The following is a 14226-nucleotide window of genomic DNA, read 5'->3' as shown; positions in this document are numbered from 1 at the left end:
AAAAGAGGGAATTGTCGGGCCTTAAAAAACTAATGTCACCTTAAGTGACATTACAAGTGGCGCCATTATGGGCCCACAAGGGAGTATAAATGAGGCAGGCTAAGAAGGCGCCAGGAGGAAGTAGGGTGGGAATGTCTGTGGGAGCCTTGCCTTAGCCCTTATTGGCCAAATACGCGCTTCCACGCTGGAGGGTGCAATAGCTAGGCATTGAGACAGGATGCATGCCCTTGACCTTTAAGCTGATTGGAGGATGTAAAAACCTTCCTTCCCCATTTGCCTTTAAAAGCAAGTGCTTGTGTGATAATAAACGGAACTGCTCAACAGAACCCCCGCCGCGTCTCAGTGTCCTTTAACTGGGCTGGTTGGGGCCGGCGGCTGTGCTCACCTCTCTTCACGGCTCTCTTCCCCGTCTCCTTTCAAAGGGGACAGGAGGGAAAGAGGAATCCTGGGCCGTTTGCTTGCCCACCAAAGAACAAGGCTAGGGCTGTTCGGGTGGGCCGGTGGTGGACCCGACAACATTTTACTGAAATTCATCGTAATTTAAATGTTACTCGTCATTTTCTCCCATTATAATTAATTATTAATACCTGTGGTTGGGGGAATGATAAGGCTATAATTTTTTCTCTTCTTTTCCTTTGACTTCCCTACTACCTTCAACATAATTTTTAGTTACACTAATTTTATAGTTGATAAGTAAATACACTTACATGCCCGAGACAGAGTACCACTTAAAATTCTCATATAGTTTGAATTACTTAAAATTAGTTTTTAAAGGTTAAAACCATTCCTTAAATTTTTAGTTCCTCTTCTCTAAATGGAAACAAGCCATATAAAGATTAACTATTGTATAAGAACCAACAAAGCAGCTAGTCTTTCTTTTACCTGAGTGGAGTTAGATAGTTGTTTTCTCCATGGCTCTTCTGTGCTGCTGGTCAGGTTTGTGCAGTTATGAGGTAGAGTAAGAACGTTTTGCTGCAGGTAAGGCACATTTCCATTACTTCCACTTTCTGTTACATAATTATTGCCTACCAAAATAGTGTCTGTACTCCCTAGAGATTCTGATGTGCTGCAAGGAACATAGACTGCAGAAAAAGGTCCATGGGACAAAGGCATTTCAAGACAAGAAGGGCGAACTCCAGGCTGAGAGATGCTAGGTACTCTGGTCAGAGCAGCATGTGGTTGCTGGCTAGAGATAGAGTTTGTAGGCAGTGAAGAGTCAGCTATTGGCCCATTAGGAATTCCAGTAGTTTGTACCTGAGCAACTCCTGTTTGTCTCATCTTCAAAAACAAAAAAGAAAATCTGCTTGGTGTGATTTTGAAACTGTGTAATTGACACATCTCTAATTTTATTATAACATTTCATCCCTTTAGTTTAAAAAAAACACACTTTAAAACCAGAAAACTATATTCATTTTTAAATATGATCACTGCATAAAGAGATCATCTGTTTCATTTTATAGTTAAAGAAAGCTCCCTTTATTAACAATTGTAAGGGCAAAAGAAAGCATCTAAAAATTATGGATAATGAGTCAGAAATGTATAGGACTTTTTAAATCAGGAAACAGAGAATTCCAATTTGCCTTTCTATTATATTTATACCAAATCCGTCAAATCAAACAACCACTAAAACATCTCTACCTCAATTTAAGGTAATTTATTAATTATTAAATAATAAAGATACACAGACTATAAATGAAATATTATGCAAAGAAATAGTAACAAGTATTTTGTTTTAAATTAATTTTGGTTATTTTTGCTCAAAAAAAATCTGTCCATTACTAGTATTTAAAGCTTACATACATAAATTCCATTGAATACACATAGGAACTAAAAATAAGCATTAACATACTCCAAAATGATACTATAGTCAAGAAAAATTTCAACATGCTGATAAATTTTATAGAAAATGAAACATTGTACATACTTGTTGCGGCATTAAAATAAATTGACTTTCTAGCTGTTCCAGCATCACTTTCTGTGCTGGATTTAAATGATCTCTATTTGTACGCAGTTGTTCCAAGTGCTAGAAGAAGAAAAGTGATACAAAGATTAATCTAAAAATAAAGACATTATAAGACAATCTCTCACTAAAAAGACTATAAACTAGGAAACTATGTGTGACAGAAGACAGTGATTCCAAACCAACAGTAATCAATCCCAAGACTTCTTTCAGAAGTCTGAGAAAGGCAGTAAAATTTAAATATGCATCTGAAAAAAGTTATTTTGTATGTTTTGAGTTAAATGAATTTTGGGGGAATGAAATTTCAGAAAGAAAGCTATTTAACTTAAAACGTGTTATGACAAAAGTTCATAAAGCAACACTGTTTTTAACAAATTCATTAGAAACCACCTAAATGCCCAACAACAGGAATCTGAGTTAAATCATGGTGTGCTCCATGCAGCCATAAAATAAAGAAGCAATACTTAGGCATGGAATAGTATCCAAGATACATCTTTAAGGAAAAAAGCAATGCCTTGGTGTGTGTGTGTGTGTGTGTGTGTGTGTGTGTGTGTGTGTGTGTGTGTGTGTGTGTGTGTGTGTGTGTGTGTGTGTGTGTGTGTGTGTGTGTGTGTGTGTGTGTGTGTGTGTGTGTGTGTTGTGTGTGTGTGTGTTGTGTGTGTGTTGTGTGTTGTGTGTGTGTGTTGTGTGTGTGTGTTGTGTGTGTTGTGTGTTGTGTGTGTGTGTGTGTGTGTGTGTGTGTGTGTGTGTGTAATTCTACCTATAGTTTTACTTTTGAAAAAAAGGAATCTATTAGACAGATATATTTATATGGTCTGTACATGTAAAATCTGTATCTCTAGAAAGAAACTATTAACATTGTCTGTCTGTGGGAAAGTGAAAACATGTTCAAAAGCAGAAACTGAAAGAAGACTTTTCCTGTGTATCCCATCTTGTGGCATCCATACACCCCACCTCCACCCTGACAAAAAAATGAATAATGCTTTCTATCACTCTGGAAAATATGTGCTCATTTTACTTATCTTGAGTGCTATTTAATTTTATGACTTAATACCTAAAAAACTTAACATTTACTACTTCTACTGCTTTGAAATTGGGGGAAAAAACTGTCAAAAGAATATATCATACCTACCTGTAATTTCTGTGGTGTCAAGAACCACGAATGAGCTTGCTGCTGTACTGGAAGATGTAAAACAGTTTGGCCACTATTCCAGTTAGAACCATTCTGAGGAAAATTTTTTTAAAAAATCAGGAATATTTGGTTAACTCATACACTAACAATTATGGCTAGTGAGATATCAAATGACTATGGATTAGAAAATTTACATATGATAATCTTATGCTTTTAAATCATTTAGAAAATAATTTCAAGGAATAATTAATTTGCAAACATAAATTTTGGGAAAAGTTTCATATATAAATCACATTTCAAAGAGCTAGAAAGGTTGTTCATTACACACAATATTAAATTTATTTCAATGTCAGTAGAAAACATTGGTAAAAACTGTTAAAACTGCAAAAGCATGTAAATGAATAAAATAATTTGATGAACATAAACTTATCCCTCCCTTCTATTTAATATGATGCAAAAATTACAGGACAGAAATACTACTTCACTCTCCAATGTGCAGAATACAAGACAAGCACAATTTCAGAAGAGTTGGAGTCTCATTTTTTATTTAGATTTTCCATATCTCTAAAATGTACATGTACCTTTGTTGGACTAGATGTTCTTTTCCTCTTGGCAGGACTGGACAGGCCTTCTACTTGGCTAGAAGTAATCGTGTGTACTGACAAAGATTGTTGCAAAACTGGTGTTTGACTGAGGTCTAATACACGTTCAGTATTTGGATCATGAGTTTTATAAGCCTAAGGATCACAGAAGTAAGACAAAATATATGGTTCTACATAGTCTTAATTCAGTCCTTCAAATTACAAAGCATTATAAACTATATACTTTTCAAGGTGTACATCACTGAATGAAATTATTAATAATCAAAATCAAATTAATCAAATAATCAATAGAGAAATGTGTACCTTCTTTAGAAAAACTTGGTTTTTTAAATTCAATAAAACACTTTTTAGAAGTCCCTCAAGAAGAAATCCTTCTTTATATATTCAAATTATGAGAATACACAAAAGTTTTAAATTGGTACCCCAAGTTTCTTCCCGTATGAGAGGGAGATTTATTTTAACCTAAAATCTCTTTGCAATGAAATTTAAAAGATTTTTATTTTTAAGTTAAAAGGATTTTTATATTTTAAAAAAGCCAATCCTGCATTTAGTAAGATAAGTGTGATTACTACAGACTGGAAAGAACCCTTAAAGCTGGGCACCTGCAGAATATAACCCAACTTCTCACCTGCTGTGCTGTGTTCATGGCACCCTGCCTGGAGGTAAGCTCTGCGGGGATTGGTAGGCTCCATGCCTCCTCAATACTAGGAAGTAATTTAGTTTTATTCTGTAGACTACCTTGTGGAAGGTTACACAACTGAGCCTAGGAAAAATTATGTAAAAAGCAAATTTAACACAAGCCTACTTAAGTCAGAGCAAGTCCACTAAATCTTCCTCAATGTTAGAGGTATTTATTTTTTAAAGAAAATAAATTCTCAATTTGGAGTTTTAGACAGATGCTAAGTATAAAGAGGGCAACTAGATTATATTAGTGAGAATTAGAGCAAAGCTAAGCTCTGTTTTTAAGAGTTCTCATAGGTATCTTTTTAAGAAATTTAAATCAAGAGTGAAAAACAGTGTGTTCTTTTCCTTAAAATGGTATGACAACTTGAAAATGTAGATAGCATACTGGAAAATGCTTATGTGTATCAATTTAAACTTGTAAATTAATATGCATTAACAAAGGACTATGCATCAACCAAGTAAATGTACAAAAAGAACATACGAACATATTTTAAATACCACATATCTTACTTAAATTGAAGAGTAAAACAATATCACAAAATATTACAAGGTACGGAAACAAGTTAACATCAAAAGACAAAACAGACAAACTTTCCAGCTACCTTTCTCTTGACAATTATAGGAAAATATTGTGTCTTAAAATATGCTTTAGAAAAGTTTTACCTGTAAAAATTTAATTCTTGCTACAAGTGCAGAGGTATTACTACAACTTTTGCTTCGAGTTGCATTTAAATAGCATTTAATGGCATCCTGGGGTTGGCTGCAGGACTCATAGAGAGTGCCTAAGTCCATCCAGGCTGCTGCATGCCCATGGTCCAATTGTACAGCACAAATATAGGCCTGTAAAGCATCCATAGGCTGATTTTGCTGCTGATACAGCACACTAGAAAAAGAAATAAAAAGTAAGTTGTCAAAAACTGGTTAGTTTTATAATATTTTTGCACAGTATATTATATGTCTCAATAATTCTGAGTACCAACTGAAATAACAGTATTTTTATATACACAGTCTTACCCTATGGAACACCATGTATCTGCATTTGCTTCTGATTTATCAATAGATTGCCTGTAAGATATAAAGGCATCCTGAACTTTCCCAATACTTGAATAACACCTAAAAGGAAAATAAATAAATAAATAAACAAATAAATAAACAAAATCCCATTAATAATTAAATTATTTGCCAAAATGACGGTATGTACAAGCAGGAAAAAAATAAGCTAATGTGTGTTTGTGCATATGCACATATATACTTACATATATATATTTATATATAATAATTTCAATCTACATTATAACCTGCTGTTATATGAACTGTCTTGTATGTGGTACACCAGATTAGAATAATGAACTCTACTGAAACTACTGAACCCTAAATTTCTTTACTGTTCTAATATTAAGGGGTAAACATATGAATCTCTATTGATATAGTTTGAATTCAGGTTTCCTATATCATTAGAATATAGTTTAAAACAAAGGGAAAAGTACGTGCTGATAACAACTTCAACAATCAAATTTAATTTTCTTTCCCAACAAATAATAGTCATTCATTGTTATCTGTGTTATTTGCTGGGAAAGAAAAACTAACCCTACTATAGAAATCACTACCAACATGTAGTTCTCTCTGATTTTTATGTTCTTGTATGTTCTTATGCAAGAATTTGTAGGAATTCCATGTGTGGGTATGTGTTTCCAAGAAGCTTTTTGCATAATTTCACTTATTATGACAATGGGTGACAGGAAACAATAAGTGCTTTATTATCTTTGCTTACACAGACACTCTATGTTGATCACTACACTTACTCATTAAAATTGTTCTAATTTGAGTATTCCAAATGCCTGAGAACCACAGATCAAAACAAAAAACATGAAAGCATTTCATAAGGTTTGAAAAATATGCATAAAAATTACTCAGCCTACAATTGAAAAATCTTAAATCTAGTCTATAACCAATTTGGGATTTATTTCTTTAAAAGAGCAAGTAGAATGGAAAATGTATTTTATAGAAACATAAATGTGCTGACAATTTGTATATTGAAAAATAAAGAATTAAAGGGTAAGTAAAGGAAATGGCAAAAAGGAAAAAGACGGGGAAAAGAATAAATACAATGATTGATGAATACGGGGGCGCAGAATAATAATTCTGTTTTTAAGCCTGGTTTAGTGGGAAAATCTAAGTATCATTACCAAGAAAACAAAACCAAAAAAATATAGGAAAGTAAATAGTTTGAGAAAGAACTCCAGGAAGGAGGTTTTAAAAAAATGCCAATTTAGATGTGAGATAAGGGCTTTGGTACTATTCAGTTAAAAAAAAAAAAAAAAAATGATGTGGTAAGACATCTTAAAATTAGAGACCTTAATAAGAACACAGGATGCACACAAGGGAGGAGCAAAAATAACTGACTAATCTGTGGCTTGGAAAATTTAAGAAATGCCAGAGAAATTAAGAAATTAAGAAATGCCAAATTCTTAAATGCCAATTTAAGAAACGAGACAGAGAAGACAAGTTCAGAGAGTCCATACAACCTCTAGTCGGAGAAGTGGTGGTGGAGGACAGAGTAAAATTCAGGAGAAGAATGCAACTACACGAACAGGGCCAGACACTAGTGAGAATGTGAATATTAACAAACAGAAAAATATGATTTTTTTCTTAAAACAAACCCAAATTTCAAATTATCAGACAAATTTGTCTCTCCCCCTTTCTGGGAATAGCTTATTTTACAGTCACTGTATTAAATGCTGGGAGAAATAAGCAGTATTTCTGGAGATCAGCAAAAAGCTAACAGTAGTAATAGTGCTAGCTCTAAACCCAATGTTAATTTATTCTATTAGGTAATAGAACTACTTCATTTAGTAATAAAGCCAGTTTGCTCAAAGCACTTTGTTGTGCCAAAAAGATACAAAAAAAAAAGATTCCACCACTTCTGAAACTTCTAGTGCAGAAAAACAAAGTATGGGCTCTCAAGTTCTACATTACAATCAACCCAAACACAACTATGTTTTAAGGCTAAGGTATATTTGAAAAGCTCTGCAATAAACAATTAACTTCACAGTTAATTCCTACTATACATTATTAATAGAAAACCAAATGTTTTTTAAAGAGGGAATCATCCTAATAACAGATTCCCTTTTATATAAATATATTTTTATTAAACTTAAAGGAAAAAATGGTACAGTACACAAAAACTAAATTGGAACATGATTACATGAAAAACTTACTTAAAATAGCCTCTCCTATGTAAAAACAAATAGGGCAAAATTTGTAATTGAAATAAAGTAGGACAACTAAATTAGGTTTATAACTTTGTGATAAGGTACCTGATAGATCTAATCCTCTCATGCAACAGGTGAAACGAAAATTGAGACCTTAAGTGGTTTAAATGAACTGTAAATGACACCACAAATACTAAATAGCAAAGCCAAGTTTATTAGTTCTCAGTCCTTTGATCTTTCTAAAACACTAAAATACAATCTGGTGATTAAGAACAACAGACACATATACAAACATATAATCTAGGAGGTACATATATATTGTACCAGTAAATATAACTGAGATAATCAATATTCAAAGTAAGAAAAAGTATGGAGAAAAAGTGCTGGATTATAAGAACTATTTTCTACATTCCTTCCTCCTTTCCAACAAACCCAATAATAACCTATCCATTTTCTCAATTTCAAATTTAAAGTAAAATTGTAATTTGAGGTCTGTGATTAATATAAATATTTCCACATTAATGTACAAAATCAACAACCAAGACAATAAATAGCAATGTTTCCATGGGTGACTTATAGTTATCAGAAAAAAAAATATTAAAAATTTTCTGTTGTTAATAAATATATAAGAAAATGCTTAGAGGGCATCTTTAAATACTTATATCATTGTAAATGCCTACACTATAAGTAACAGAGTACTATGGACTTTAAAGCAACTAAAAAAACTTAAAAACAAGACCCAAGAGGTTTTATATACAAAGTTCCATACTGCCAAATAACAGAAAATGACATTCTTTTACAAAAACTAGCAATTTTACATATATATTTATGTATGTGTATATATATATGAAATTCTTTAATCTCCAGTTTATTTTAAGAGGCTAATTAAACCTTGAAACCAAAATCAGAAAGCACAGTTTGGAAGAAAGAAAAAAAAAAAAATTACAGGCTATATTCTCTTTTATGAACAGTGCATAGTCCTTAAAAACAAACAAACATAAAACAAGTCTAGTAGTGAATAAAAAGATGTCATGACCAAATTGGGTTTGTTCCAACAATACAAGAGTAGCTCACCATTAGAAATACCTATAAATTTTACTAAAAAATAAAATAAAATAAAACAAGCAAATGCTACTAATCAGAGGGGAAACAATTTAAATACTGAATTGAAAAACTATTAGTGATTACTGTCTGACAAGACTCTTTAAAAGTCTTTTAAAACTAATAAATAATTCAAATCAGATTAAGACAGTGTAAAAACAAAATCTAATAAGCAAAATAAGAATATTTCAATTAGAATAGCCAGATACAGAGCTATCATTTGCATCTCCCATTAATCTTTGTTATGATGTATTTAAAATAAAAATGTCACTGATCAGATTATATTTTATATAAACTAACATTTTACATTGTAAATCATTTCCAGGCAGGACAAGTGTCTGGTCTCACCTTCCAAGGAAATACCAAGATAGGCCAGAACTGGGATCTGCCTCCAGTGACTTTTGGAGATACTGAAGAGCATGGGTTTCCTTGGTGGCTTTGTCTCCTACTAGATCCATATTATGATACATCCAACCTATAGTTAAAAAAAATTGTAAACATTTCCCATCATTTAACTATTCTATTTTAAGAATACCATGAAGGAAATAAGCAAATCAAAATACTCTTCAGTAATTTATTGATTTACCTTGGACCACACTTCCCCAAAATTTAAAACTACCAAACACAACTACAAGAAAGTCTATTTCACACAAAAAGATATAGTCAAAGCTAAAATGTAGCTCTGTTCTTAAGGAACAGAGAGAAATTTACAAGACTTTGGGCATTGGATTGATATACAGGTTTCAAATCACAAATTCTCCTTTCTAAATTTAATTTTGAAAAAAAAAAATCCAAGTTATGAACCAAAAAGGATAAAAATGATAAATTTACTTTTCCTTTAAAGGTTACCATGCACCAAGAGAATTTTAAAAGCAACCTATCAATCCAATGTTTATTTCCAAAGAATAAATAAAAGCTTGAATATTCAAAAATAATTCACTTAAAATAAATTTTAAAAACGAACAAAAGGCACTACATCTTTCTTGATTACTTATATTATGATTGTATGGAAAGGCTAAATGAAAAATAGGTTCAAACAGCCAAAAGAGTAATACATAGTATGTACCACAAACGTTTGTTTAATAAATTGATTTTGACTTCAGCTATACAGACAACTGAAAAACTAGATCATGGAGAACCATATTCTGAACTTTCAAGTCAAACAGAAATTGATGTTTCAGTTCTGACTCAATTCAATTGAATAAATCACCTCTGCAAAAATATTATCTAAGCAAAGTATGTCAAATTGATTTTGAAATTATAGATAAAATAGTGACATCATAAAAACATTCATATTACCACAACCTTCATTAAAAATTAGGAATTATTTGCTGAAACCAAATATGAACTGAAAGAAAAAACAAACAAACCCTGACCCAAATACCAATTACAGACGTCAAATAAGCAAAAAAATTAATTATTGGGGAGAAGCCTCTGTATCTTCTAAGTGACAGCAACATATGAGAGCACATCAAAAAGTTCATGTAAAATTGAATTAGATGATAATATGAATCGTTCCATTAACTTTTTGAAGACCCATCCTGTCATTTCATATTACTTTTGAAATGAAAAATATTTCAAAATATTCCCTCATCTTCAATATGAGAATATAACAAACTCCCTGGATTTAAATACAGAATGAGATGTTCTATAATTTTTAAGGGAAATGTTTCCATTAATCATATTATCAACATAACTATGAAAGCAAGCTCAGTAGCCACTTACTAGCTATGTGAATGATCTTCATTCATACAGTGCTAAAAGCACATGCAAGTATTCAAACTACCTCCCTTGGTCAAGTATCAGGAGATAAAAACAAGAATTTGAAAGGACTAGCTGCACTCAAACACTATTTAGATGAATAGTGACACAAAGTTTGCTTAACAGTAGGTGAAAATGCATCAACTCTGGACAAAAGGAGGAAAAGAAATACAGTTATAAAAGAAAACTTCATTTTTAAAGTACTCACTATAAATTTAATCTCGAAATAATACATGTCACATTTAATCCTACAACATCGATTTCTCAATGAAAATGCACTTTTAAACAGTGTAAAAACTGCTCCCCCAAATGAAAACCTCTTCAAATTTACATAATGTAAAATAAAAATTAATTTTTCTGTACCTAACTGTTGCAATACAGTTGCTTTTACTTGTGCAGGAAGATGTTCCATCTGTAAAAGTTGTTCATAGGCTTCTTTTGCAGAATGATACATCCTCTAAAGAACAGAGGAAAAGGGGATATTTACAGAAAACAAATTATAAATCTTTAAATAGAAATACTTTATATTTTTAAAATGCATAGATGCGCATAACTTAGTTAAGCTTTTAAGAAATGAAGCAGAATAAAAATTAAACCAATATAATTTTAAAGAAATAGTATATCAGAATTTACAGAATGTCATTTTAAAAGTTTCAACACTATAAAAAACTTACTGAAAGTAAAATGTGCAAATTTATTAACTGAATACTTCTTTGGCCCTGAACAGTAAACATTTCAGATTACCAATTAATAAAACTAACATTCAAATTATCAAACATTTCTATGTGTTTGGAAGAGATGGTGACCCATCTTTGACAATTTAGTCCATTACTTTAACCTGTATCATATATGGGGCTGGCCAGTTAGCTCAGTTGGTTAGAGTATGGCCTTATAACCTGTATCATATATAATAGATAGCATTTTCCCAAATACATGGACAAGATACCTGAGACTAATTTAAATAATTCTTTTTAACGAAGACCTTTTCTCCTTTAAGACTTTTAAAAAACTAACATTCAAAATAACAAGGTGTCACCAAAATATGACACTTAAAAAATCTAGAGTATCACAACATTTACAAAGAAAACTTCAATTTCACACTATTTAATAACATTCACAAAGCTACAGAAGATTATTAGCCTAGAAACACTTCCAAAGAAAAGATAGATAACTTAGAAAGCAATAGAACAAGTGCAACGATCTTTTTACAAAGTCTAGATAAGTAGTTAAAATTTAAACCCAATATTCAATGTAAAATATACAATTTCTACTCTAGAATATATTCTTTGAAAATATTTGTAAATATTTATAACTTTAAAGACATTACACATCCCACAGATGTAATGTGCAATGTTTGTAAATTTTAAGGTTATAGGTAAATTTCTAAGTGAATCCATTTGTCCACAGTTCTCCCTCAAAAAGTACAAGTAAAACTAAAACCTACTATTTTATAGCCCTAATGTTACTGATACCCCCTTCAAAACAAAAAGAAAAAATAACAAAAGAAAATTTGATAAATACTATCTTTAAAACATACTTAGGAAAACAACGGATAAAGGCTTCTGTTCATAATCTAGACTATTTAAAGAGCTTAAAATTTTTAAAGAACAATAACAAAAAGAGAAAGTCATGCCAAGGACTGCTAACAATTGCATCGAATGAGCACAGTAATACAATTAAATCAATCTGAATAAACCCAGGCTACAGAATAAAAAGACTAATCAAACCTGGCAGAGAAAGAAGTAAAGAGGTAGAAAACACCATTTAATTTCTGTCTCTCTCACACACCCCTTCCCCAGGATGCCACAATCTAAATATCGTCACAAACTCTACATCTAAAAGATCCCCATATACATAAGAATAAACACTTCACACACACACACACACACACACACACACACACACACACACACACACACACACAGCAAAACAGTTAATAAATGTAAAAGAAGTCCCAAATTATGAAATGTGAGTTTACATGTACATAAAAATTAAATTAATAAGTGACACTTTTATAGAAGAAATTTTCAAATAAGCATGATAAAGACCACTAGAAAAAAACTGAGGAAGAAATTATAAAGTAAAACATTCACAAAAAATTTAATTGCAAAAAATACAATTAAAAATGAATAAGCACATCAATGCAGAAAAAGCATTTGACAAAATCCATCACCTTTTCATGATTTACAAAAAATGAAACTCAAAAACTGGAAACCGAAGGGATTTTCTTCAACATGAGAAAGGCCATACATGAAAAACCCCAAAACAATACACTCACTGAAATGCTAAAAGCTTTTCTCCTGTAATATCAGGAATCACAAAAGAAACTAAAATCATTACTTCTATTCAACATAGTAAAAGTTCTAACATAAGGAATTAGCCAAGGTAAAGAAATAAAAGCTATCCAAATAGCAAAAAGTATAGAACACACACACACACACACACACACACACACACACACACAGCCAAAATTTGGCAAGTGTGACTAAAACTTAAAAGTATTCACATACAGGTTTTTGATAAGACTTCTGTTTTCAAGTCAGTTGGGAAAATACGTAGGTAGAAGAGGAACTGTTGAGTAACATGGAAAGTTTATTATGTTCAATATTATAAGAAACTGCCAAACTGTCTTAGTAACTGTTTCTTTTTTTCTCTCTCTTCTTTTGAGGATAGGGGGAGGTGGACAGCATGAAGATCCATCCTTGACCCCGGTGTCATACCGCACTCTAATCAACTAAGCTAACCAGCTAGCCCAGCTGTTTCATTCTGTATTCCCAATAACAATAAATAAAAATGTATGTTGCCATGTAACTTGTGTTTTAATTTGAATCTCCCTAGCAACTAATGATTTGGGGCATCTTTTCATATATTTATATGCATATATGTATGTATTTATTTCATAGATGTACATATGTATCTTATTCAGTGTGTAGCTTTTTAGATATTTTCAACACTAAAAATTTTTTTATATTACTGTTGCACTTTCAAAGTTTTTTTTGTTTCTCTGTATAAAATCCTTCATTCAATACATGACTTCTCACAGTCTATGGTTTGTATCTTCATTCTTTACACAATATGGTTCTCAGATCAAAAGATTTTAATGTGAACTAGATCAAACATCAATTTTTCTTTTTACAAGGATAGTGGCAAAGTGATGAATATAAAAACCAAGTTTATGCAGTTTTTCTCTGAAGTTTTATAGTTTTGTATTTTAAACTCACATGTATAACCCATTTTGTGCTCTATTTTGAGATTTATTTTGTTTAAGGTGTGAGGTCTGCATTCAGGTTTATATTTTTTTGCACGGATGTCCAGTTGTTTGTTCCAGTAACACTTACTGAAAACACAGTCCTATCACCACTGAATTATACTGGCATTTGTCAAAATCAGCTTAACAGACAACTGTAAACCCTGGAAATAACATAAGACAACCAAAAGAGAACTTGGAAAACTAAAAATAGAACTATGAACTGGCTAGGGACTAGACCAACAAAGTGTTAATATTAGCATCATCTCTCTACTGCCCCATTAAAAAGAGGGATGACCAGGCTCATTCCCATCACTGAAAATATAAAACAGAAGAGGTTCCAGTCAAACACAGGAAAACCTAGTGGACCCCTTCAAACAGGGAATATGGCCAAAAAAAACCACCCTGTCTTACTGTGCTTTTATTTTCATGAAACTAGACTACATTCTTCCTAAAAAAAAAAAAAAAGAGAGAGAGAGAGAGAGAGAGAGACAACAGTGGGCCTGGTCTGCAGAAATTTCTTCTTC

General features: G+C 31.8%; 1 protein-coding gene across 6 annotated transcripts in view; it reads right to left on the bottom strand.

Annotated features, from left to right (window-relative positions):
* The window catches only part of LOC134368928 (lysine-specific demethylase 6A-like), a 174504-nt gene that overhangs the window by 70581 nt on the left and 89697 nt on the right, over window positions 1-14226 (bottom strand). For 5 of the 6 annotated variants that reach the window (XM_063085167.1, XM_063085168.1, XM_063085170.1 and 2 more), the window contains exons 9-16: window positions 10816-10909; window positions 9040-9166; window positions 5393-5491; window positions 5042-5261; window positions 3674-3829; window positions 3093-3185; window positions 1925-2023; window positions 883-1278 (exon numbers count right to left, since the gene is read on the bottom strand). In XM_063085167.1, coding sequence (XP_062941237.1) covers window positions 883-1278; window positions 1925-2023; window positions 3093-3185; window positions 3674-3829; window positions 5042-5261; window positions 5393-5491; window positions 9040-9166; window positions 10816-10909 — 1284 coding nt within the window. Of the gene's footprint in view, window positions 1-882; window positions 1279-1924; window positions 2024-3092; window positions 3186-3673; window positions 3830-4322; window positions 4458-5041; window positions 5262-5392; window positions 5492-9039; window positions 9167-10815; window positions 10910-14226 lie in introns of all 6 variants that reach the window. The other variant, XM_063085172.1, reaches the window with a different exon arrangement.

This window comes from Cynocephalus volans, chromosome Y (assembly GCF_027409185.1).
Source record: "Cynocephalus volans isolate mCynVol1 chromosome Y, mCynVol1.pri, whole genome shotgun sequence".
Classification (NCBI taxonomy): domain Eukaryota; kingdom Metazoa; phylum Chordata; class Mammalia; order Dermoptera; family Cynocephalidae; genus Cynocephalus; species Cynocephalus volans.
Note: the sequence above shows the minus strand (reverse complement) of the source record. Positions and strands in the feature narration are given on the sequence as shown.